This window comes from Dermacentor variabilis, chromosome 4, assembly GCF_050947875.1.
Source record: "Dermacentor variabilis isolate Ectoservices chromosome 4, ASM5094787v1, whole genome shotgun sequence".
NCBI classification, from domain to species: domain Eukaryota; kingdom Metazoa; phylum Arthropoda; class Arachnida; order Ixodida; family Ixodidae; genus Dermacentor; species Dermacentor variabilis.
In genome coordinates, this window is record NC_134571.1 from 138666265 (window position 1) to 138693358 (window position 27094).

The following is a 27094-nucleotide window of genomic DNA, read 5'->3' on the forward strand; positions in this document are numbered from 1 at the left end:
CAAGAGCCCTCTTGACTACTTTGCGGATGAGCTCCGCTCTGAGCCAGTTGTGCATAGAAATCGTGTATGTGAGGTGGCAGAGTACGAAGGCATTGATCAGCCTGAGAAGATTGTTTTCCTTCATGCCTCGATGCCCGTTTGCGATTCTGCGAACGAGGCGGAAAGCGTTGTTCGTCTTTGCGATGATCTTGCGGAGAGCAGTACCGTTCCGGAGAGAGTTCCGAATAACGTCGACCCTGGGTATCATCCCCCCCCCCCTCACACGTGCGAAGTCTGATGCTGCTTTCGGAGACAGGCTTCCAATCTTTGGGTCTGCCTCCCTTCTCTTTTCTGTAAAGCAGGAGCTCTGACTTGGCGGGGGAGCATCGAAGTCCAGTGGGGCGGAGATACTCCTCGATCACCTCGATTGCCTCCTGCATGGCTTCTTCGACTCTGCCCTCGCAGCCGCCGGAGCACCTTATGGTGATGTCAATGGCGTAGATGGTGTGCTTGACGTCCTCGACGCGCGCCAACCTCTCGGAAAGACCAATCATACAGATGTTAAACAGCGTTGGGGAGATGACGGCGCCCTAAGGAGTGCCCCGCCCTCCGAGGGGCACATCTACGGAGCGGAAGTCTCCAATGCGAAGCTTGGCCTTCCTGTCAGTTAGAAAAGAGCTGATGTAGCTGTGGAATCTGGACCCTAGACCCAGGTCTGAAATGGTCTTGACGATGAAGGTGTGGAGCACGTTGTCTAAAGCCTTCTCGAGGTCCAGACCGAGCAGAGCCTTGACGTCTCTGGAACGGCCATCCACAATCTGATGCTTGATTAGTTTCATGGCTTCCTGCGTTGAGAGTTCGGCACGGAAGTCGATCATGTTGTACGTGTATACTTCGTTGTCTTCGAGGTACCCGTTAAGCCTGTTGAGGACGACGCGCTCCATGAGCTTGCCGACGCAGAAGGTCAGAGAAATCGGCCTCAAGTTCTCGATGTTCGGGGCCTTGCCGAGCTTGGAAATGAGCACCGTGCAGGCCGTCTTCCATTCTGCAGGTACAATGCCGCTCATCCAGGACTCGTTTATCTTGTCGGTCAGAAAGACAATCGACGTGTCGTCGAGGTTTCTCAACATTCTGTTGGTGACTCCGTCCGGACCCGGCGCAGACTTGCGGTTGAGCGCGAAGATGGCCTGTCTGACCTCGGCAATGGGGAAGTCTTCGTCCAGCTCGGGGCGTGGAGGGCCTCGGTAGTCCGGGAGTTGGGTCGATGAAGCCATATAAGAAAGTGGATGGGAAAACGGCGCCACGATAGCTCAATTGGTAGAGCATCGCACGCGAAATGCGAAGGTTGTGGGTTCGGTTCCCACCTGCGGGAAGTTGTTTTTTCATCCACTTTAATTACCATTAATTTATCGTTTATTTCATTTATTAAGCACAAGTAAGTTACCCTATCTTGTCCTTGGTGTCAGTGTCATATCATAAGAGGTTAACAAACACTGACATCAAGGACAACATAGGGGAAATTACTTGTGCTTATTAAATGAAATAAAGAAACGATAAATTAATGGTATATATACATATATGTGATGCTACGGGAAGGAAGAAGCGTGCGTCTATTTACAGATGGCTTTTAATGGCTGAGCCAACAAGCGTAGAGCAGCGATAATACCACACTCTTCTTCTTCGTCTCCAAGGCCACCATCATCGTCCTCTTCTTCCCACATTACTGACTGTGACATCACCCCCGTCGGAAAAAGCACCCTGAGAAAGGTAAGGTTTGAGACGGCTGACGTAGATGACGTCAGAGAGAGGTGAAGGCACCGTGGCATCCAGCGGAGACACTTCATATGTGACAGGGGTCACCTGGTGAAGGACGCTGTAAAGGCCATAGTATCGCGAGAGGAATTTCTCCGAAAGACCAACACACCGAGTTGGATACCAAACTAGCACAAGAGCACCTGGTTCGTAATGCACGTCGTGGTGGCGCTGCTCGTAACGGCACTTCTGGCGTGTCTGTGATGCAGAAAGACGAATGCGGGCAATCTGGCGTGCTTGGGTCGCTGTGGCTATGACATCCCTAGTGTACTCTGTCGGCGAGTCGAGTGTGGTCGAAAGGAGAGTCTCGAAAGGCAAAGTCGGCTCACGGCCGAAGAGGAGGTAGAAGAGCGAATAGCCGGCTGTGTCGTGGCGGGAGGAATTGTAGGCAAACGTGACAAATGGTAGAGCAATGTCCCAGTCACGACGATCGGAGGAAACACACATTGCTAGCATGTCAGTTAATGTGCGGTTCAGGCGTTTGGTAAGACCGTTAGTTTGAGGATGGTAAGCGGTAGTAAGTTGCGTTTAGTAGCACATGATCGAAGTAGGTCGTCTATGACTTTGGAAAGAAAGTATCTGATGCGATCGGTGAGAAGTTAACGAGGTGCACCATGGTGCAAGATAACATCGTGAAGCAAGAAATCAGTGACGTCTGTAGCGCAGCTGGTCGGTAGGGCTCTAGTAATGGCATAGCAAGTTGTATAGCCCGTAGCAACGGCAATCCACCCATTTCCGTCATTTGATATAGGGAATGGTCCGAGAAGATCAACGCCAACGCGAAAGGGTCGGCCGGTATATCCAAAGGTTGCAGCAGTCCGGCAGGAGGCACAGCTGGTCTTTTCCGGCGTTGACACGACTCACACGCGGCAACATAGCGCCGCACGGAGCGGTTGAGACGGGGCCAGACAAACCGTCGCCGAATTTGGTCATAGGTCCGCGTGATGCCAAGGTGTCCAGCGATGGCAACGTCGTGCAGTTGCTGCAGTACAATCTGTCGCAGATGAGACGGAATGATGGCTAGGAACTCGGGCCCGTCGGGGTGCATGTTGCGGTGATACAGGATGACATTTTGTAGTACGAACACCTGAAGGGATTGGTCAGACGGATCACAGAGCACGCATTTGATAATGGGGCGTAATGACTCATCGTGTCGTTTTTCAGCGCCAATGTATTGCAAGGCAGAGAACGAAAGAACGCAGATCAGTGCGACATCCACTAAACCGTCCGGTACATCGACGGGATAACGAGACAGGCAGTCGGCATCCTGATGTAGACGACCCGACCTGTAAACCACATTGTATGTGCATTCCTGCAGCCGTAGGGCCCAGCGACCGAGGCGTCCGGTGGGATCCTTGAGGGAGAAAAGCCAACAAAGGGCGTTGTGGTCGGTTGTAACTGTAAATGGTCGACCACATATGTAGGGTCGGAATTTGCCCACCGCCCAAATGAGGGCCAGACACTCGCGCTCAGTAATCGAGTAATTGCGCTCTGCGGGAGAGAGGCGGCTGGCGTAGGCGATGACGCGGTCGTGCCCACATTGGCGTTGAGCTAAAACTGCGCGGATGCCGTAGCCACTGGCGTCAATGCGGATTTCTGTCGCAGCGGAGGGGTCAAAATGGGCGAGAACAGGAGGTGTTGTAAGCAGCCTGATGAGCTGCGAGAAAGCAGACGCTTGTTCAGAGCCCCAACAGAAAGGAACGTCTTTCTTCAGGAGGTCAGTCAGGGGACGGGCAACATGGGCGAAATTTTCCACAAACCAGCAGAAGTACGAGCAAAGGGCAATAAAGTTGCGAACATCTTTGGCACAAGTTGGTACGGGGAAATTCTGCACAGCATGAACTTCAGCGCTGTCGGGACGAATGCCTGACGAATCGACGAGGTGTCCGAGCATGGTTATTTGGCGGTGACAGAAGTGGCACTTGGATGAGTTGAGCTGCAAGCCAGCGGTGCGAAAAACAGAAAGAACAGATGGAAGTCTTTCAAGATGAGTCGCAAAAGTTGAAGAGAATACAATGACGTCATCCAAGTAGCACAAACAGAAGGACCGTTCCAACCCACCAAGAACATGTCCATCATCGGTTCAAAGGTCGCCGGGGCATTGCACAAGCCAAAAGGCATTACCCGGAACTGATATAGGCCGTCTGGTGTGACGAATCCGGTCTTTTCACGGTCCATTTCATCCACGGCAATTTGCCAATATCCAGAGCCAAGGTCTATAGATGAAAAATAAGTGGCACCGTGGAGACAATCCAGAGCACCGTCAATGCCGGGAAGTGGATATACATCTTTCTTGGTGATCGTGTTTAGATGACGATAGTCAACGCAGAATCGCCAGCTGTTATCCTTATTTTTGACGAGAACACGAGGTTTAGCTGTATAATCAATATTTTGAGATATCCATGTTCTCTATGAGATTCAACCATATTTTACCGCTGTTGAAGTTTGCCAATTCCAAGTGCTGGTATAAGCATCTTCTATGTGAAATAGCTTCCAAAAAGCAACTAGGTACATTCAATACAGGAGCAGACTCAGTCAGCAAGATCGTTTTTATTACATTCAGACATTTCGGTAGTCTTGACTCATCTTGCAGTAATGTACAGCATATAATATCTTTTTGCAAGCCACATGTGAATTAATGTGATGGCAAATGGTCTTGTCTCATCACAGGTTTAGCTGTACAAGTGCCAGAAGGTGCGCTGTGGACACAAAACCAGTGTAAAAGAGACAAGGTCTTTCAATCTCTCATGCAGTCATGCAGCCAGCGCCTTGTAATTTGTACATTTTTTTTGCTGCTAAACTTATTCAACGGCTTGAGGACTGCACCCCACTAATACCCACTAATATATGAAGCAATACACTTTTTTCAATACATTTTTTTTGCACCACACTTTTCTCAGGGTGGCCAAAAAAGCACCTTGCCAAGTGTCCACCTTCTGCTGGCATGCCTCTCAATGAAGAAGTTAAAATTGATCTGTAAGAAGATGAACAAAAAAATGAGAGACTACAGCAGAGATTACGACTAACACTCCCGTTTCCTGCAACTACGTTGGTATCGGGAGAGCATTTGCCACCAGGACAAGAATGTCCTCGGTCTTCTTCCGCCAGTTAGCAATGTCTTTGGACACGCGGCACCAGTTTGGACCGTGCCTGGGTTCTGCCATGACGCATCGCCTTTTTACCTCCTCTTGCTGCTCCTGTAAGTAAAGTTCACAAGGATTTAGTACTTCTATTCAGCAGGTTATTTTGAATTCATAGCGATTTACTCAATACTAATGTACAGCCCCCATCATATGCATAAATTAAATGTTCCTTTAATTTTTCACTTATTAACCCTTTCAGTGTCACTGATTACCAGCACATTTGCACATGCTAAACAAAACAAAACTAGGTAGGAGATGGGAAACAGAAGATGGGAACATGACGACCATAGTAAGGATGACATTTGCCATCATCCGTGCCAATTTTTTCCTTTTTGCATAACCAAAAAATAAACCATTTTATTCTTTCTATAGTAATCAAGGTGCATCACTTAGAAAAAAAGAAAACTTTGAAAGTGTTAAATTGAAGCACTTAAATCTTCCGATGACATTTAAAAACTACAACAGAAAGAAAAACACATCTGTGAGTTAGACCAACAATTAAGAAGTTCAAACTTAATTTATAAAAATCGGGGAAAAAAGAAATCTCCCTTAACTGGACTCACTAAAGTGCTCATCCTGCTTGCAGACAGATTCTGAAATGTTTGCTAAGAAGTTTAGCCCCCCATAACCAATGTGTCCCCCAATATACTTTATCAATTCTAGGAGACTAAAGTGCATTTGTTATGCAAGTAAAATACAGTTTCCAACAAATGAAATCATTGAAAACTGCAGGCTGGCATCCCAGCGCCTACCTCACTGCCATGAAGCAATTCAAACTTGTAGTAGTAGGCCCATGCATCCCCCAGGTCAGGCTCAATCTTCACAGTGCGGTTTAACCATTCTCGGACCTTGTTTGTCTTGCGTTCTGTCCAGAAAAGCCTGCAAGGAACAATGGAAACAAAAGGCTGATGTGCAGGTCTTTTTAAACAACTTTGGATATACAGCCTAATCGCAATGATACCATGACGATTCATCTGAATTTCCAGGCGATGAGAATTTTCCAAAATTCTCATCCAAGGGGCATTAAGTACAACGTGTTCTTGCTCGGGATGACCTGAATGCTCTATCAGCAAGCGGTGGATGATGCATATTTCTGAGCTGTCACAACAACTCTCAGGGCAGCGTACGTTCATGAAGTTAACATGTGATATCATGTGATATCTTGGTGTCTTCCATGGCAGAGACCCACACACTTGGAAAGCCCTCACTGCAGCATGCAGTACCTGCTGACAATGTAGATGAAGAAACAAGCACAATGATTTAGGAATTCAAGAAGTGATCTCTTGATGGGGCATTGAGGGAATAAAGTTTCAGGGGAGACAGCCATAAAAAGGACTTCAACCAAAATTAATAACAATATAAAACAAGAATGCCTTATTTTCTCTATAGCATTGTTTCTGGTTTTGTTATCAATCGCATGAATTCTAGTGACATGAATATTTTTTGAAGTCAAGAGAAGTGAGACGGGACTGAGAAAAAGATAATTTTGCCATGAAGGTGATGAACTGCAAGTAGTAAGGCGAATCTGGACCGAGTAGGTCACGCTGGGTGCTACCATGTTGTCACACTAGCTATTCAAGCTGCAGATAAAACTTGCAATGCTAAACCCTAAAACCAGTGTGCACATGTAACCTGCAACACCTTCTTAGTGTTCTGCGCATGAGCGATTTGGACTTGCTATCTTATAGCGTGCAAGGTCTTTTCATACACTACAGCAAATCTCTTTCTCATCACAGTTGAAAATTTTAAATAGTCATGAAGCAAACCTACAATACTCAGAAAAATTGCTGGCTCTCCCGTAATTGAGAGTTGATGTAAGCATGAAATGACTACCGGCAAAGCAGATTGTTTGGTGATGATACTAGCCACAATCTTAAAATGGGTGTTGTGCATGTTTGCAACGGCACACCACACCACACCATACTGTGCACTGGTCCATATGGATGCTGCCCAGCTAGAAGAAAATCACCTGAAGGAGGCGCCACGCAGCGTGGTGCCATCTCTCGAGGCGACGCAAAACCTGCACTGGGGAACTCACGAACCGTTGGTGTTCAAAGGGCACAAGCAAACCTGTCTCAGTACCAAAAGATGACAATCAAGTGTGTGGTGCACCGTATCTGCCTTTTGAATGTCGCCATTGGAAGTGACAAATAAAACTTCAGTGCACTAGAAGTTATAGCTTGAGTGATATTGTAAACAAACTTTAGGAGGAACTCGGAAACAATATATTTTGTAACTTGTTTGGGCAGTAACTAGCATATGTAATGTGGTCCTGCACAAAGGGTTGTGGGCCGGAGACCGCATTTTTTAAAGTTTTGACTGGTTGCCCAGATGATCTCGTTTTGTTCTCTGAGGATGTTTTCGTTTGAGTGCCTGGATAACGGCTCTGGCTTTTGGCTCAAGGTCACTTGAAGGCCGCCGACAACGGGAGCTAAAAGCACTTCATGCTTAATAACAGTGCCTCAATGATCACAGGTTCCAACACAGGCTCCCACCTCCCTAAAAAATTTCCAGACATCAGACACATGCTTGAGTGAAGCTCAACAACTGATGTGAATGTTGTAGTAAACAACAAAGAAGGCCTCAATTGCCGAAAAGCAAGTTAGAATATTCAGTGCAATTAATGACAGATGCAAAAACAAAACCGAAGCAACCCTCTAGGTGGAGTAGCCCTAGAGGCATGGGCGCCAGTTACATGCTGCAATGGTGCAACAGAAGCTTGCACAGACAGGTTACAAATGCAATGGCCAAAGTGCAGATGGTCAAGATAAGTACATCAGAAATTGCATAAGAAGTCTCTATCCAACAAAGTAATAGCCTCTTTCAACAGGGCTCCTCCAATACTCAAACAGGTCGAAGCAAGAGACAGTAAAAGAAGGTTGCTCACTTGCTGACAGCCAGGAGAACATGGGCGTCATGCTCGCAGCGCTTGAGTGCATCCACGCTCTTGGTCTTGCGCTGTGGACGGGGCTCCATGAAGATAGCCTCGGCCCAAAGGATGCCACTGGCTGGGCATTCCTGCATGGCTGTGCAAAGCACGACAGGGACAGAACAGTTTTAACAAATGAATGCCGCTGCTTCCACTTATCTGGGTACCCACATACAACATGTTATAGCCTTGCTACAAGTACTATGCATCCAGTATCAAACTTGAACTGTGTGCCACGGTGACATTCAGTAATCAGAGAATTGTGAGCACCACCCTGCTCTGCCGTAGCCTTTGCAGTGCAAGGCACTGAAGAAGGATTGGGAGTACTGCGAAGAAGATGACAGGCAATCTTTGATTGCCAATAACTCCGCTTCTGCTGAATGCACTAAAGTAATTTTTGTGGCAAAGTATTTTTCAAATCATCTGTTTTAACGTCAAGTGCATTTCTTGGCTTCAATAAAGAGTGGTTCTGGACCCCTTTAAGAATAGTTTTATTTCTAACTGCTGCTTAGAGCCTTCTAGCTGGTTATCTAGTTAAAACAGAATTAAACCTGGCCATTTCTATATAATCCAGGCACAAGCAAAACACTGAAATTGGGATGTGGCATGACATTTTCACTTGCGAAGGGTCCTCCGTCTTTTTATAAGTCATGTTTGCTATTAGTTGCGGCAGCTTGCTAGTCAGTTACAAAAAAAGAGGGGGCCTCTCAAAGGCAGTGCAAGATGCTGACCTTTAGCCATAAGGGTCTGGGCAATCTCCTTAAACCCTGCGCGGACCTCTACCCGCACAGCCTCGAGCCAGAGCTCTGCACTTCCAGGGTTGCGGAGTCGGGCCTTCTCCAGCACAGAGCGGGCCTTGGTCAGTGCACCCGTCGACTCCTCCAGCCGAGACAGCAGCAGCCACAGGGGCACCGATGTGGGACACTTCTTGAGCTGCATGGAAGCGCAGAGGGCAATGACCTACCTACTTGAGCAGCATTCGAAGTGTGGGGTCTTGAGCACTCTTGGCAAACAAGGACACCACACAAACCCTAGTGCAAACACAGAAAGGGGCGTTTTATTGCTTCTTTTAAATAATGTATTAATGTATAGCTGGTCCTTGTAGTAGGAGGACGGCATTTGAAGTGCACGGGCCTTGGAATCGGTGCTTGTGTCGGTGTGCGGGGTCGAAAAGCGCGAGTGTGCATGTGATTGCTGTGCGGGTCCCGCAAGATCCGCTCAAGCGACGGGGCCGACAAGCTGAGCGGAGCAGGACAGCATGAGAAGCTCTCGCTGAGCACTGCCGATCGAGCGGCGGGCCACGTCTCGACAACCCCGGTCAAGTCCCTGCTGAACCAGGCTTTGCCCCGGCTTACAGCACTGTGCTCGGAGGCTACCTGGCAGATCCTGCTGTGGCCAAACTCCGCCCCGGCTCCTAATGCTTCCGAGGAAAGCTGTGTTGCGGCGTTCATCGCTGTGCTGCCCTGTCGAGACTGAGCTGCACCCCGGCTCCTGACGCCCCGAGGCAGGCTGTGTTGCCGCGTTCACTGACCTGCTGCCTTCCCGAGGCCGAGCTGCGCTCCTGCTCCAGTGACTGTTGTAGAGACTTGTGGCTGAGTTACACCTCGGCCAACGCTACTTAACCTCTGCGGCTCGAATCGATTACCACTGGAGCTGAGAGTGGCGCAGAAATGAACTGAGATTAGTGACAATAGCGCGGCAATGTACTATCTGTATTTAGTTTGTGTCTAGTCCCATGTCTGCTGTCCGTGTATACATTCATTCCTCTCTGGCTTGGATGATTCCTGGGTACGTCTGGCTAACCTGCGCCCACACATTTGCCCACAGTCTGCAAGACATGGTGGAACACTGCGCTGCAAAGCAAGACCAATACCTCTGTCACACAAGCACACAAAAACCCTTTTACTTAAAGGGATAGTGAATAAAAAATTTTTCGCTGAGATTTCTGTCTCCACTGATAGCTGTCGCACCGAGAGCGACCAAAACAACACTCTTTCCGAGGAGAAGTGAGCGAAAAGTAATTATTTTAGTGAATATTTCTCAAACCACAGCACCTACCGGCCTCCTCCGAAAGCTCCAGCAAAACCGGATATCGCGTCACGCTTACCCACCTCGAGGCCCATTGCGAGCGATCGTCCGCACTGGACGTGCGAAGAGGCGAGTTGACGTTTGCGCCAACTCGCTTTCTTTGTTCGACCGTCCTATTCGCAGCGCTTCCTCGTGTGAGCTGTTCGAAAACCTCGTCTTTCATCTCGTGAATTTGTGGTTTGATGTGCGGAGCAGCCGTGTCAACGCCGCAGAATGCCGAGGGTCTGCTGTGCGCATGTGAAAACGGCAGGCAGCGGTAGTCTTTTTTCTCGCGTAACTTTCATGAATGCTTCTCCCGTGAACTGCTGGCTTGTTCACGCTGTAGTTTTGCGCACAGGTGCCGTTTGACCGTAATTTGTCGTTTGTACGACGTTCTGAGCCAGATGTTTAGTCAATTCTGCCAGAATTAATCGAAATCTGCATCGTCTGAAGCAACAGATGACAAAAAAAAAAAAATCGCCGCCATGAGACTGGTGGCGCCATCTCGTTTGCACCAAGGGAAAGAGTGCTCTGCTGCGTGCAACAACGGGACGCTGAAACCGCTGTTAAGGCCGCCCCACATTCAGCGTTTTCCCGGCGTTTTCTGGCGTTTTGTCACCCGGCGTCGCTCGGCGTCGACGCTGAGGCTGGCGCCAAGCCAAAACGTCGTGCTCAAGGGACACCAGATCTCGCCGCCGCCGTCGGAAGCGGCTCGACAGCGCCGACCAATCAGTGCGTGGCAGGGCGTGGCCGCGCTGCTGGCAACTCTTGCAAGAAACTTCCGCAGATTCGCAGTTCGCGCCGCCATTGCTGTTTGTTTGGTTGCTTCAATCATGCTACCGGCGAACATCGATAACGAGCTTCTTATAGCCATTGTAGAAGCAAGGCCGATATTGTGGCAGACCAAACACAAGGAACACAAGAATCGGGTTAAAAAAAAACGTTTTGTGGATTGAAGTCACCGCCATCGTCCTGCCGGGTGTACCAAATGAGAAGCAGGAGCTTCTTTTTTAGCAGCAAAAGCTGCTGCCTTCTTTCCATGATGCGGCGTATGGCGTCTAGCAATAAAAAGCACCTACTTCCCCCTCTATCATAGAATAAAGAACCCTCGATGCTCAGCTTCGCACGCCGACGCGCCGACCGCTCGTGATGTTCACGCCGATATTGCTGCCAGTTTTCTGAAGCTTAGCCTTGTGTAATTTTTCTACACAGCCCTGAATATTTTATTTAGCGTAAAACTATGCAAAAGGCATAAGTATTGCATTGAAGAATACTTATGACAGCTCTTTTCATTGATATTACACAATTAGCTTAGAAGGTATCTGGTAAAATAAATCTGGTCACATTGTGCGACGCTGCGCTGGCGCTGGTCCGCGTGCCGCTCGTGTGGCTGGACGCCCTCTCTGGCGCCGTTCATGCGACCACGCCGGGAGACGCAACGCCAAAAAACGCCGGTAGAAACGCTGAATGTGGGGCGGCCTTGTTACTCGTTCACTCCGTGAATAACAAGACGCTCCCTGCTTACAGAGGAGCATTTCAGTCACTGCACATGCCTGGCTTCAATCCTCACCCGTTGCTCCATCGCATCTGTTCTCAATAACAGCTACTTACGCGCATCAAGCACCTGCCGCGCGAGAGTCAGCAGCCGACTGTTATGCTCGCACCGCCGGCCACACCTGCGCCGATGGCGTAGGTATAGGGAGGTCTACACGCGTCAATCTTCAACGATTTCTGCGTTTCTTTTTTTTTTTGTACATTGTGTACTCACGGCACTTGTATTGTGCATTGGTAGCTTTCACGTTTTACGCGCTACCAGCTACCCATAACATATGCAACCAAGCGGGCGGGGCAAGCCGCTTTGCGCAGAACGCAGAGTAATTTCCTTACGTCGCCTGACATTGCATAGCCTGAGGCATAAGCGTCCTCGCTCTGTTGAAACTAAACATGGCAAAGCGTTTGCGTGAGTGAATCACGCTGGGCGCACCGCCACGAATGCAACACTGTCAATGAGGCATGCGCATCTCGTCTCGCTAACTCATTCGTGACAGGTGCGAGCTTGCGATCCGAGCCGCAGGAACAGTGTTTATATCTGCTGGTTTCCACTTATGATGCCGCCCCTGATCTCTCGAGGCGAACGCGTGTACATGGCATGCACAGTGTAAACACCACTGTCCAGACTCCCCTGGCACCGCGGAGGGGGACTGCTGCGACGGGTCGTCGTCAATTTCGCTTGACGACGCGGACGGATCGTAGGCATACGCCTTTATCGTTCGTGGTCGTTCTGTAGGCCGCTCATCCAAGTCGGAGTCATAATCTCCACTCATGCTTTCACTCTCACTAGAACTTTGCATTTTGCACTGCGCAGCGCGAGGAAAACAAAACTGCGCAGCCGGTCAGTGCAGCCGGTCAGTTCGCTCCGCGGCTGCTGAGGGTAGGTGTGACGTCAGATCCGCCGGCTTGCTGTCGGGAGCGCTTTTCGAGTGACGCGGTGGCCGCTCATAGAGCGTCAAAAATAAAGCCATCCGCTCAAAAATAACCCGAATAAAGACTATATACTGCAGCAATCGTGTCTTAGGAATGCAATTGTGGGGCTTTCTCTATATTCTTCGATTTTTATTCTGTATCCCTTTAAGTGGTCTTTTACCAAGCTGTAAGACTTTTTAATGAAGAGGCGTCGCGCAGCAGACACACAGCACTGACAATCTCTTTTTAGTGTTTCGTTCTGGACACGCTACCGGAAGCATGGCGCTACCGTTGGAAACAAGATCGGCCAGAATAAACTGATGTATCTAAAGAATGTGTAATACAGTAAGTTTTCATGTTATATTTCAAAATAAATTTAATGCCAGTTTAAGAAATGTTAACATAAGGATTTATTGTAGTGACATCCGACATGACATTCGATGTGGCATCCCCGACCTGTTTGACCTGCTTATGAGAGTACAGAAGAAAATGAGCCTTAATGGGTGTACTACGCCTTCTGCGAGACATAATTTTTTATGATGAGCCTAGTGACAGAAAGATATGTATTTGCTTATTTTTATTAATAAATGACAACTGCTGGCCCCCACTGATTTCAAGGCCACTCCTTTTCGGGCGTAAAAGAGATTGACGAACTCCGCTCCCAGAAAAGACCATTTCTGAAAAGAGATCGCTCCCTGTTGTGTGTCTGCATGCAAAACTCTTTTTCGGGAGAAGTCTCCTTGCTCAAAAGACTTTCAAGTGCCTGTGTGACTGGGGCATAAGGCCTTAAACGTACGAGAGTTGTGTCAAATGTAACAAACTGTCTGCATTTCACATGAACCCATAGTTACTTTACTGCATAACTTTACGTGCTGGGCCTGCATTCAAGAATGGCTTCAGCTTCCGAGAGCATGGTTCTGATGAACCAAATTCCCCCCATTTTTGAGTTCACACACTGGTGACATTGAATGATGTAACGATCAATTGAGTAAGCTAGTGATTGAGCTTCCTTTGGCAAGCAAAAAATAACTGGTTTTCATGGCCGCTACATACCGCAGCAACCATGTTGGTTTGTCATAGCCAACACATGCTTACATAGTTTTTATTGCACTTGGGTTGCACTCCAGAAATTTGGGCACAAATTTAACAAGGAAAACCACAGCAGATCTCACTCATGGTGGGCATCTATGTAAACATAGATATGATGAGATGACACACCAAAACTGTGTACCACATTAAGAAATGCGCAGCAGTTTTCAGCGATGAATGCATCCCGTAACTCCCTCATAACAGTCATAATCTGCAAAGGCATACAAAGAGCCAAAATAAGCAGTATTCAATGGCAAAATCCTCGAGTGATTCCTTCCTTTGACACATAACATTCAACAGATTTTGCGTGTCTCTACAACGGATGCATCAATGTAGACGTACGAAAAAATTTGTGGCACAGCATCAGAAAAACTGCCGGTTGCAATCGCATGCTGCGTTTCTTGTGAGCAAGAACACAATACAGCAACCCCGGTGTCAAATGCAGTGGCAAGCACCTGCGTTGACACCCTCCTCACGTGGAAGGAATGATGTGTTGCTAGTAGTGGTGTGCGAATATAAACATTTTTGAATAAGAATAAAATAGAAATACTTAACTTCAAATATTGAATCGAATAATGATATGCATCATTTATTTATTAGCAAGTTAGGTTAATTTGTTACATTAGAACATTGCAACTATACTGTCAATATTAAAGAACTAGACTAGTAGGCTGTTATAATAAAACATAGTGTATTTGGCTCATGTTAACTTGGGACGTTTAATAATTCCCACTAGCTGTCCTCGTCAGCCTATACCTTATTATACCACATCAAATACCCGCGAAATCGGAGGTATTTGACCCTGTGCCAGTTGTCACTCATCGCACTTGCTGTCAAGCAATAAGCTCAGAATTAAAGGTGGTGCTGCAAAAAAAAAAAAAAAAAATAGTGCACCCTCACGGTCCGCAAATCCCCGCCCCTTGCTGCTGAAGCTGGCTTTTCCGCAAAGTTTCGACATTTACTGGCTAAGTGTGCTTTACATGCAAAATTTCGGTAGCAGTACGAAATCGCAATATTCAGCTCAAAATCACCCCAACATTCCTAGATTAGATAGAAACAAATGCTAAGAACCGTGTTTGCTCTCACAGCGCTAGCAATATATTCAAGCATTTTCGAATATCTATTTTTCGAATCAAATATGAATATTAAAATGCCGGTGCACAGTGGGTCCTGCTGCCCATGATGTACAGAAGGCAAGACCATGAGGGCACGTAGCCGGGAACCTTGCGTCAAGGGAGTGAACATTCTCTCGCACGCTTCCACCAATGGAAGCAGCTTCTATTAGCAGAGAAACCGACGGTGATGATTCGAGCAGTAGTTCGCAAAGAAAGCTTCGCTTTATAAAAAAGTGTAGCTCTTAAACGCGATTGTACCGCAACAAGCTTCAGCGATTCAGCTGAAACCAACAGACCAGACTGACAAACATGCACCCATATGAAGACCTCGAAGAGCGAGTGACACCGTCAATGACAAGGCAAGTGTAGCCGCATCTGAAGAGGCAGTGATGGTGATTGCAGAGGCAGTTGTGGCGAGACAAGGAGGCAACAAAGTGCCGTCCGGTTCAAGATGGCGCAAGCTCAACTGCCTGTCCTTCATTTATGTCAGGGCTACTCCTTACGAACGACAGGATGGGAACAAGCCACCATGGTTGGTGCCACTCACCCCCTGGTTGTAGGTGCTGCGAGCCAAGTCTGTCTGCCCCTGGCTCTGCTCAATCTGCCCCTTCATCATCCACAGCTTCGGGAAGTCGGCATACAGCCGCAGCCCCTCGTCCAGCAGCTGCTGGGCCTGCTGCAGGTCCTTCAGTGCCCACTCCAGCCGCACAGACTTCATCATCACCTGTGCAGCGCATCCGGAGAATGACACACGGCAAGCTCTTGCTCTACAATGAAGCTGCTTTATTCTAGATACCTCCTTATTAGAAATTTTTTGAGGTCCCAACCTCAGTGCATACATTTTAGGCCTGGTAATTCGAAGAGCACTGTCCGCAGTCTTCACTTAGTACAAAATGCAAAGAGGATATCCACATTAGGCCACTCGATGCAGCATACAGAATGCCAATTTGAGTTCCTTTTTTTTTTTTTTTTGGCCAGTCCACGTAGGCAAAGAGGAGTACGAAGCTGGCAGCAGCTCCTTGGGACTAACTGTATCACGTGGTAACCGACAAGCAAGGGGCCAGCAGAACTTCGCCGCTTTTTATGTTGCCGGCATCAAGTAAGGCTTTGCTTCAAAATGTATTTTATGAACTTCTGTGCTGTTGGGGTGTCCTACAGCACCTCCGCTTCAAATGAAATACTGCTAATAACAAAGTAAATGTTCTGACTCTGTCTACGTTAGAGCGAGGGTTTAATAAATGTGTAACATTATCTCCTAGGTGTCGGCTCAACAAAAACACATTGGAACTGCCCATAGAGTTTCACAGAGGTTAATAGCTGGAAATTTGGTGCTACAGTCATTCAGCTGTTACGGGAATGATGGTTAGCCTCTGCATTTTGTACAGTTTGGCACGACTTCACTGAAAAAGCATGCTGCGGTTTCACTTATTTTCTTAATTATTTTAGTTTTGACAGATGGCGCCAGTGTTCTGTTGCAGTGGAATCAACACTGCTGAAGGCCATCATTATAGACGACATGCCCACCGGATTTATTGTGGAAAGAACAGCCAAGTAATGCCGCAAATGTGCCATTAAACTAGATCCACAGGGAAATTCTACCTCTGAGCAACAGAGTGAATGAGCCAGTGTAGCTGGAAGAGTTATGCACACATATTCAGGAAACATTTGGCATTTGCTGTACGGTCAATGAATGACGTGCTTTGGATTTATTGACTTATGTTCAGATTTTATTGACTTGCTACTGCATTCTCATTGGACTTCTCTAGATCTTAGGTTTTCCTTTTCGAAGCATGCACAATGTTAGGCAGAGAAGCATTCCATGTTTAACCTTAAAAAACCCAACATATCATTCACGCTGCACTAAGTTTAGTACCTCAAAATTCAGACTTAAGCACGATAGGCTTAATGCATATCCTATAGTGGTGTTTCTGATATGCTGGGGTGAGTTTTCAGTAGTCGATAGTTCAGCAGACCAATTATAGAATTGAACCGCTTACTGCCTTACCGCATGAATTATTTGTTTTCTCGTGAAAAAATTATGCGAAGCATCATTTATGCAAGAAATGCTCCCCTAAAAAACTAAATTTTTCAAAAGAAATGAATGGCTGCAATTTTATGAACAGAAATTGTTACATATTAATGTGATACACAAAGCATATACAAGTGTACTTTACAACCATGCAGAAAGACATTTGAAGCAGAGAACCTGCAAAAATATCACAGCCACTGTAAAAACTTGGAAGCTGTTGCAATAAATGCAGTGAATTTTTCGCAGCTCAATTTGTTACATGTTTCTTTAAAAAATTGTTTAGATCGTTCTTGATCGACTATAATTTTAATATCTAAGCTGGATCTCTAGCGTAATTTTCTTAATGTGGGCTTTTGCTCTGTGTAGGCTTTCAGAGCTTTACATCAGTCAAAAGGACGGCTAAGTAATTTTTCTTCGAGGGTTCTTTGTTGCTGCTATTGCAATTTCTTGGAAGACGGCTGGCCCTGCACTGTGTCTGTCGCAAAAGCTGCTGTAATCTTCATTTTCTGACATATTCATCACATTAATGGCACTCATCAACCGTCTAGCAGGTAAAAAAATTATATTCTGCCACCAAACTTGTTTTCTTGCAAAAGAACAAATTGCTGCTCTCATCCACAGAGCAACCCATAACTGCATGCTGATATATGATACAGCAATAAATGCTCACCTCACAGAACCAGCATATTATCTTTTTCACTCAAGATATCCCGGTGGGATGATTAAGAGCAAACGATCCCCCTGCATTTTTTCCTGCATTTCTTTCGAGCATAAGATATATGAAAATAATGTGTTCGGTTACGAACTTCTTGCGCACTATATGACAAGCTGCCAGCGTGCATTTCTGAAAAGAAAAATAACTGAAAAATTTACAGTTGCTGTGAGTTTAATTGCTAGAGATGACACCAATTTCAGTCATTCCGATTATATTAGGTTGGAAGAAGCTGTTCTCCGTGTACTAAACATGAACCACCATGCAGTGAGGGGTTAATTATTTACTACCCTAATTAATGTTTACTAAAGTACCATTTTAGTGTTTTCCTCAGTACAAATAAAGATGAACAAGTTGTTCTCATCTTCCTTGATGTGGAACTGCATTTCGGCCTTACAGTGCTTGTAACACCCAGCTGTAGGCAAACAGAGAAGGAGAAAGAAGTTGAAGAAAGAAAAAAGAGGGAAGGCGATTCAATGTCTAGTTGAAGTCGACAAAAGACATTGTCTTCCCGGGCGAGCTGAAGATTATAATGGGGTTTATGAACTCTAATTTTATCGTGATAACCATGCTGGAATGACAACGTTTGAGAGACATCAAGTAGAGGTTCAATTGCCTTCCAACTGTTTGTCATAAGTTATCACCACCACTATCACAATCATCATCATCATCATCATCATCATCATCATCATCATCATCATCAGTGTGGCTCAGAATAAATTAGGATTCACCGTCATCATCAGTTCTGTTACATTTTTAGATTGCACTAACTTAGGGTTCTGCCCACAAAAGAGGCTAGAAACAGATGTTAGAAACAGACACACCCGATACGAAGAAGTGGAGCTATCTTGCCGAGGACGACATTGCCTTCAAAAAAAGATGGATGTGCCAGACGCAGCTGGGTAGCACTCACCCTGGCAGTGGGGGCACTGGAGCGTGCCTTGGCGAGCAGTCGACGTGCACGCTCAAACTCATTGTTCTCACTCTCCAGCTTGACGGCAGCCAACCAGATCTCCTCGCTGTTGGGATTAGCCTGGAAGGCTAGTGACAGGATGCTCCGGGCTGCCGGGATGTCGCCCTGTCACCGTGGAAGACATAATGACGTTAATTTGCTGGGACACTTAATCTTTCACTGAACTCATTTTTTCATGATACTTAGAAATAAAACAAAAAAAAAAACTAGACGATACTGCTTTTCACAATGAAGGAAATGTACTATGGGTAGTTGAAGTATGGCCATGGTTCCTCTGAGAAATGCTTCTCTACACAAACTCTGAGTAAAACATTTGTCATTTAAGCTATGCGAACACCAAGACAGAGAATTCTTTCATTGACATACAGTAATCTCGGACGCGTGTGTCAAGTTTTATTTGTTCCACTGCAGTACGTTCTTTTAGAGCCAGAAGGTGCTAAAAATGTGGTAAAATTAAATTTTCTATGGCAAAATTAACTCAGTAGACAGTTTTAGTTTAGCGTACGTAACTATAGTGTACTCTATACGCTATTATATAGCGTACGCTAAGCAGCGCTCGTTTTCTACAATTTTAGTAGGCCGGCGATATCTTTGGATCTCAGAGGCCATATGCCGTCGTTGCGGCTATTTCGCGCCTGTAGGGATAGGTGGCGCTGACATCTCGAACGTTTCTTTCGTTAGACTTCGACTCGTCCGAAACGAGAAGCGATCTCGAAAACACCACGAGGTTATCCATAATACTGTGTCGTCGAAGCGGCCTGAGACTAAGCGAAAGCCGTTTACACAGTCATTTGCTACGAACGAAGTGCATTTTACAAAAGCAACGCCAATTTCAATTCGAAGCGGGTAGCCGGGACCGCCGCCATGTTTCCCGCAAACTCCGCAAACTCCGCAAACGCCGCAGAAACGCTAACGCTCACTCGTTTGCTTTGCGTACACCCGCTATACCCGCTATTTCGTTTAGCGTTCAGCGGATGTGCAGTGACGACCCGCTATTTTTTAGCGTACGCTATACTAAAACTGTCTAGTGTGTCTACCAAGTTGACATTTCCAAATTCCCTGAGGTTATCCCTGAGTGCATTTGCGAAATTCCCTGAGTGACACAGAACTTTGTTTTATGTCAAGATGGGTTGACACCATGTCGCACGACGCTGTCACTCTTCAGTAAGCTTGTTAAAAAATAAAAAAAAACTATTGAATAGTAAGGAGTAGTGTTTATTTTATTCAAAAACTAAAATGCACAGCAAATGAAATATCTTCAAAAAAAAAAGGGGGGGGGGGTAAGACCCATTGCAGATAGAATTCAACATTCTCAAGCACAAATAAAAAGATGTACACTGACGCCGGTACGCCTATTAGGCATATCGGCGCTCGTACTGTGACGGAAGATGGCAGGTGCACGGGCATATAATTATGGAATACACACTGTGTCCCGTGACAATTGCGCCTTCACACACTTGTTCTGCTTCACCGCAATACTCTCGCGTATGCTTCACCGCGTAACAGTGATGTAATGAGGCGAAGCTGACTTTTGGGAAGCAACATTATGCGATGCGCCGTGCTTTCCGAGCTATGAAGTCAATCCCGAGGATTACGAAGGCGGAGTCGGTGCCGTTCCTGATAGCGGAGAATTCTTTCAATGAAAAACAGCGCACCGAACGGCAAGATGCTTAACAGCGAACGTCGAAGCAGCTAGGCCTAGCGATGCCGCGGTGGTGGCTACTGCTGTCAGCAGATCTGCGTGCGAGAGCGCCGGTTTGAGTTGGCGAGGTAATCAAAATGGCGGCGGTGAGGGCTTTGATTAACCCCGTTTCGGACCTGCGGTCGGGGCAAAAAGTCCGAAAAATCGGAAGCGAAGGGTTCTTGCGTCCAGAATTTCAGACGCTCTTACATACTGACTGCATGGGGGTATGTGGTGGTGCCGCAACCGACCTAATTATCGGGCAACCGGGAGGTCGGTCAGTGACTGTACACTGGCAACTCCTCCAGCTGACAACACGGCGTTAAAAGACGATTCGTTACGATTCCTCTGTTATTCGAGCCAGTTTTGCTGTGACTTTCATTCCCTTTCAATAACACTACAGCTAATTTTCTCTGATAGAAGGCACAAATTCCCTGAGTTTTCCCTGAGTATTTGCAAACTAATGTATTGAAAATCCGTGAGATTTTCTGGCTTTCCTGGTTGGTAGACAGCCTGTAACTGGCCTCTAAAGGGGATATATATATATATATATATATATATATATATATATATATATATATATATATATATATATATATATATATACTAGACAAGTGCATTACTCACAGCCATCCATTTGGACTTGGCTCCCATAAGCCAGAGAACCTCGGCCTTGGGACAGTGGGCCACTGCTCGCTGCAGGAGGGCCTCCAGCGTCTCCCTACAGAAACACAGAGCACACGACACCCCATGACATGACCCACCCTGCTTTGGGGAGCCCAGATGACTTTACAAAATGTTCAAGGATGAAAAGGGTTGAATGCAAAACATCAGTTCGCCAAATGACCAGAGAAGGAAAGGTTGAACACAAAAATTTAAAAAAGAAAGGACCTGTAGATCTCATGCATAATGTGGGAATCAGTGATAAAGGACGCTTTCTTTTATGTCTACTGATATGTCTTGACCTGTATGTAGCTCAGTGCTCCTCACTTGGTGCATGCTCTCGTCCAACTTTGTTCACCTTTCTCCACGCTTGGCGACTTTAGTTGCCAACTTATCCACTTCTCTGTAGCCAACTTCCTCAATTTTCTGTTGCCACTCCTACACCCCTTGCCCCTTGTTCTGCTCGTCTACATGGGTACCTATTCAGTGGCACATACCTGTTCTGTGATTGACCAACAATGTTCAGCCAGTGCTACATGCCCAGTTGCACATATCCAATGGCCAAAGTTATTGCACACTCAGCAAGATAGCAAAAGCCAGCACCGGCAAAGAGGGGGGGGGGGTGTTAAACAGTGCCTAAGTCTAGGCTTCACCACAACTTATTGGTATGGCCATGGTTAGGCCAGCGTGCCTTTTTTTTTTTTGCTTTACAGTTGTGAATTGGTTTCAACCAGCACAAGCATACAGCCCACCTGGTGCCACTGCTCTTCTCAAAGTAGGCGGCCCTGAGCCAGATGCTCTTCTTGCTGGGAAACACGGACAGGGCGTGCGCATAGATAGCACGAGCACACTCCTGGGCGCCCTGGGCTGCCACCTGTTGGGAGAGGATTGAATGATTGATTGATTGATTGATTGAACGACTGATTGATTGATTGAACGACTGATTGATTGATTTTACAATACCAAAGCAACACAGGGGCCGTGAGGGATGCTGCGCACGAGGGCTCCAGTATAACTTAAACTAATTGGGGCTTGTGCACATAAATCTGCATAAGGGAGCGCCTTTTAGCATTTTCAAGGCTCCAAGATGTGCTTCTTGTCTTTCTTTTTAATATGCATGTACAGCCCTTTCTTACTCTCTCTTTTTTTAACAAACGGGGATGAATAGTCTATTCTACCAAAACGAAAAATAAGGAATTGGCTGTTGTACAAGCACATAATTTGAAAGAGTAGGGTCTTGAGTTCGCAGTATGACTGAAATCTGGTCATTACAAATGAAAGATCATTACTGGCTCAGGTTTATCACGTAAGTTTAGCATTTCATGTTTGCCCCGAACCTTTATTACGGCATCACCGATTACACAAACACGTGTAACAATTTCACAGGCTTCAGAGGAACCTTTAGCTCGGGGCCAACTTTGATGTTGCCTATTCGAATACACGTAAAATGCAGAAACGCTTTTATACGACAACAGCTAGCCTGATTTGAATTACATTTGTTGCAATTGAGAAAGAAACTTAAATTCTAGCAGATCTAGAAAGCAAGAATATATAATCTAGGGCCTAGAATTTTTATAAACGTTGGCAAAGTATTAAAAGTATAAAGTTTACAAATAGAATCAGAAACATGTACCGCTGTTCTGTAAACTGGATCTGTTAGAGCATCTAAAGTAGATAAATGTGATAAATTAATTTACAATTTACATAACAATGTTAAAATATTGACAAGGGTACTGAGACAGTTCTAAGCCGAAATAATTAGTATTTTTTAGAGTAGTAGAATATATTACTTCAGTTTTGTCCACTTTATATTTATTAGCAGGTGCGAAGTTGTAATATCATTTTTCATGGTGGAGATAGGGAGTTGCAAACTTGATATGTGAGCTTTTCTTTTTTTTTTTAGTCTTGCAGCTTTCAATAATATTTCTAAAGAATTCATAGCATAAATTGAAAATTCCCTTCTTAGTTACATTTAAATTCCTTTGAAATGTAACAAACTTGATTAAAACAATTTCTTTGTCTTGGATGTATTTAGATAGGAGCTCCTGAGCTAAAACTTCTTCCTCTTGACCCCTACATCACCTTGAAATTATAAACATAATTTTCTTTCGTAAGCTTTTCTTTTTCACTAGGAGCACATTAGATACAAATTTTCCTGGCTCTTGAAATAAATTAAACTCTAGATTATGCATCTGTTCTTAAATTTCAATCTTCTGTGGGCACACATACCTGAAAACGCATTTAAGGGGTTATAGCACTTAAAAGTTACCACTTATAAGCCTCTGAAAGAGTATTTGCGTAAACACACATTGCCATGAAATTTCCAGGTTACTGTAGCAGAAATTTCTGACCAGACGCGGCTTTTGGTATCAACAGCCGGCAGTAATGTATTGTGGCAAAACTGAGAAGACTTCTGCCTGGGAAAATAATGCTATGGCACAAAAGGGGCACACCAATGCTGGCCTATCTCTCACTCCGTGCTTCCATAATATTCAAGATAGAATAATTAGGTACAATAAATGGAGTGCACACTAGGACACAAAAGAACAAAAAAAAAAAACAGTTCAAAAGATGCAAAACAAAGTGCTTCACACCAGGTCTGGGCATTCTGAGCTGATAAGCGCAGTGCATACAACGCGTGCTAACAATCGTGTCCGCTAGGTATTACATCTCCACGCACTGTGTAAAGAGGTGAAACTTCAAACCAAATGCCGTTTGCCCTTTTCTTGGCAGGCACCTCGCTCCCAGCCGGAGAGGTGACATATATGCAAAAGTGCGCCTACGTACACGTCTGTGCTGTGACGTCGCTCATAGTGACACGCGATTTCCAGAATTATTCAAGGCAACATCTGCTATTTGTGTAATCTGTTGCTTCAACAGATGAACTAAAGTTCAGGAAGATAAAACACACCAACAGAATAAAGAAGTTGTGCTAGCTGCAGAGGAATCGTCAGACGTTCCATCCGGGCGGGACTTGGGCATCGAGGAGAAAAAAAGTCCGTCGTTGGAGGGGAAAATGGGAGATGCTTTTTGTGTGCGCCGCCGCAACGAGGATGGCGTTTACTGTTCGAAGATAGTGCACTGTTTGAAGACAACAGCAATAAGGAAGATAGCAACAAGGTTAGCAGCGATGATGACGTAGAACGAGCTTGGCATGTTAATTATTCAACAAATGCTGTTTTCATTTTGTGTACGCTGTCCTCGCTTTTTTGTTCAACCTACATTCGGGATTTCTTTTCTTTTTTCTGGCTTCAGACTTTTGGGGTCGGCTTAGAATCGGGCCGGCCTAGATTCGAGTAAATACGGTATGTCGTTTTCTACCATGTTCCAGCGCGCGATCATGCTCTGTGATCCGCCGGTGTATGCATCAGTCTTCATGTTGCACTGACTTATACCTCTAGACGGGTGTTCTAGTGCCCAGTGCACCAAACTGTGTGCTACGTAAAGTGAGACAAATGCAACAGCTCGCATGCAACATCTTCAGCAGTAGTGCGCCGCGCAGCAAATAAAGGTAAGCAAACAAAAAATAAAGGCGGGGCCCGTGACGTATGCATCACCCAATCCTTGAGCTCCGGTACGAGTGAACGCAGGGAAGGAATTTCACTTGCAGAGGCTAGATGGGGCAAGTGAAAAGAGTGTCTATGTTGGCGGGGATGCTTGCCTCCTGAAATCATGGGTTCGCGGCACAGAAATCTGAAAAATTCTTGGAGTAGAACGCTCCCTAGAGGGCGCGTAACACCTTCCAGCGCACAACAAAAATTTTCTATGCGGCCTGGTGAGGGTTACCTTCAAGCACTTTGCAAAACACACACACATAGTGAATCTAACATGCTGTCTGTGTTCTTTTGTGCACTACCTGGCTAATATGGAATGGAAACAAGCCCAAGTTTCCACTCCTTCAAGTGCAGAGGCACTAGTGCATTGTAAATTACATGGAGCACCCAGGGAGAGCAAGTGCTAGCATACCGCCTCGGCATCCTCCATCCAGGTGTGCTTCCGGTCCTCGTCCTCGACGCCGATTCCCACCACACAGCGGATGATTGCTTGGCAGGTAAGGATCGACTGGGACTTCTCGCACTCGACAGCGTCCTTGAACCACTGCTCACGGTTGATCTCCACACCATTGGCACGCAGGGATGCAATCGCTGCACAGGCCGGCATGCACGCGGTCTTAGCATGTTTTGCAACAGCACATGCCAGAATGAATTGCAAACATGAGAAAACTAACTGAAAGACACATATCTCATCTGCCACTGCATGTGATGTGGGTGTGATCGCCCATGGGTGCGTCTTCTTGGGGCAAGAGCACATTCAACGCTTGAGTAATACCCCAGTCACGCTGCAAATCTAATGTAATTTACAACTAATTACATTCCTTCATATCACTTATTTGCTTTCACACACACAAAAAAAATGTGATGACATTTGTTCAAAACAATATTTTCAGTTAAATGGATTCACGGAACTCATCTGCATTCGATTTGGGACCGAAAGTGTAGCCTTGATGCCAGGAATGCTCTAATTAGATCTCTAGTGACTTGTGTTTTTCTCACCTTTGTAATTAAAGAATTGTATTTTTTAAAATTTGTTTTACCAAGTGCCAGTTTATTGATGTAAAATCATATCAGAATTTTTTGTAGAAAGCTACTTTTACTTCAGCAGCTGGACACCCATAGAATGTAGCAGAAATATTTTGGGAGAGTGGCCAAAGTGGCAGCCTATGTTAGAGGCATTTGTGGTGAGCAGCCATACCGCGGCACTGCTGTGGTGAAACCAAGGGCTACCTGCACTTGGTTAGCATGTGAGAAGCAGCGAGCATCTGCTACAGGGTGTCATTGTTCACTTTCAACTGGTACGCAAGCCAGTTGGAGGCAATTCATCTTTAAGCAGCACGACATGGTACTGACACATATTTTACATATTCTGTCAGTGCTGCTGCAGCAAGATAGTGCAAGAATGATGCACCAAATAGCGGTGTGCGTGGCCTTGCTCCTATACTAGAGCATGGGAATGGTTACCATATTTTGCCAAATATCACCCACACCTCAATTACAACAGTTTCAATTTTTAAAAAAGTGCGCATGACGCATGGAAACAACTGCACACAGCAACGCTCAAAGCTTTCCAAAAAACAGTCGCCATTCACAGGTGCACATTTTATGCACATCGTATTTCTAGCCAGCAGCTCTGTTCCCCCCCTTTCCAATGATGCTGACAATCTTCAGCTTCCGCTATGCTGCATCCCATGATGGAGCAAATCACAATTTACGTTGCCTTGAGGTGTGGCTTCACAGCTGCATGCATCGTGAAGCCACGCTCGTGGTAAGATTTTTAACCCACACCCAGACATTAATGTCAAATTTTTCAAATTTTTGGTGCAAGTTATATGCGCAAAAATACAGTATGTATGGATTGATCACACAAGAAAACATGCAAAAAATGTCACATGTACAAGCAGAGAAGAAAAATAAAATTATTTGCATAGGAAAGCATGCAAAAAATTTATGCGCACAAAAAGAGTCACAACAAAAATTCGAGAGTACCTAAGCACTTATGAGTTGTGAATGCGAAAGCATTAATATCCAGTTGAACTTCACTGAGCTGTCCTTCGAGGTATGAACTCCTCGAGGGCAAGTGAAAGCATTGAGACCTTTGGCACATGTTGATTTAGCCTTATTGAAGCTCAGTTAAATGCAGGCAAGAGTTTGCACGAACAACGCAGGCTTCTGAGAGCAAGGGTGACATGGCGTCGCGATGATGCCCTCTCCCCTTAAGCAAGATCTGATGTGCTATCACAGCAATACAGGTGTTCCCTTTCGCCTGCTCTGCTCCGTAACATCTGGCACGCTATTGCAGCAGCAGGTGTTCCCTTTCACCTGCTCTGCTCTGTCAAAGCACACTCGTGACATGGCATCACAGCCAATGGGAACTCCATCGAGGTGTGCTCGTGATGTGTTGTAGCCAATGGGAACTCAGTCGAGGCAAGCTTGTGACCTGGCATCGTAGCCAATGGGAACTCCATCGAGGCGGGCTTGTGACGTGGCGTTGTAGCCATTAGGAACTCTATCGAGGTGCGCTCGTGACGTCACGTTGTAGCCAATGGGAATTCCATCGAGGCGCGCTCGTGATGTGGCGTCGTAGCAAACGAAAACTCCATCGAGACGCACTCGTGACGTCGCGTCGTGATGTGGCATAGCAGCCAATGGGACTTTAGGTGCTGTTTCGCTGTTGCAGATTACAGACGCCGGCTTTATCGCTTAAGGGACCATTTGATACTTTTGCATCAACAAATTATTCATGCAGTCTCGAACTACAATACCCAAGTGCTGTGATGGCTCCACTCACTACCATTATATTTTCCAGAGACAAGATCTATCGCACCTCCTGTCCTTGCTGTCAGTATGAAGTCTGTGATGGAGAGTTCTAACCAGAGTACAGT

General features: G+C 45.9%; 1 protein-coding gene across 1 annotated transcript in view; it reads right to left on the reverse strand.

Moving 5' to 3' along the window:
• Positions 1-4321: 4321 nt before the first annotated feature.
• Prp6 (pre-mRNA processing factor 6) overlaps positions 4322-27094 on the reverse strand; it is a 63692-nt gene continuing 40919 nt past the window's right edge. Inside the window, exons 15-23 of the mRNA XM_075690442.1 lie at positions 24622-24800; positions 21408-21529; positions 20620-20713; positions 18252-18416; positions 15145-15321; positions 8595-8796; positions 7822-7960; positions 5687-5813; positions 4322-4988 (exon numbers count right to left, since the gene is read on the reverse strand). Of these exons, the coding sequence (XP_075546557.1) occupies positions 4836-4988; positions 5687-5813; positions 7822-7960; positions 8595-8796; positions 15145-15321; positions 18252-18416; positions 20620-20713; positions 21408-21529; positions 24622-24800 (1358 nt within the window). The 3' untranslated portion in view covers positions 4322-4835. The remainder of the gene's footprint in view (positions 4989-5686; positions 5814-7821; positions 7961-8594; positions 8797-15144; positions 15322-18251; positions 18417-20619; positions 20714-21407; positions 21530-24621; positions 24801-27094) is intronic.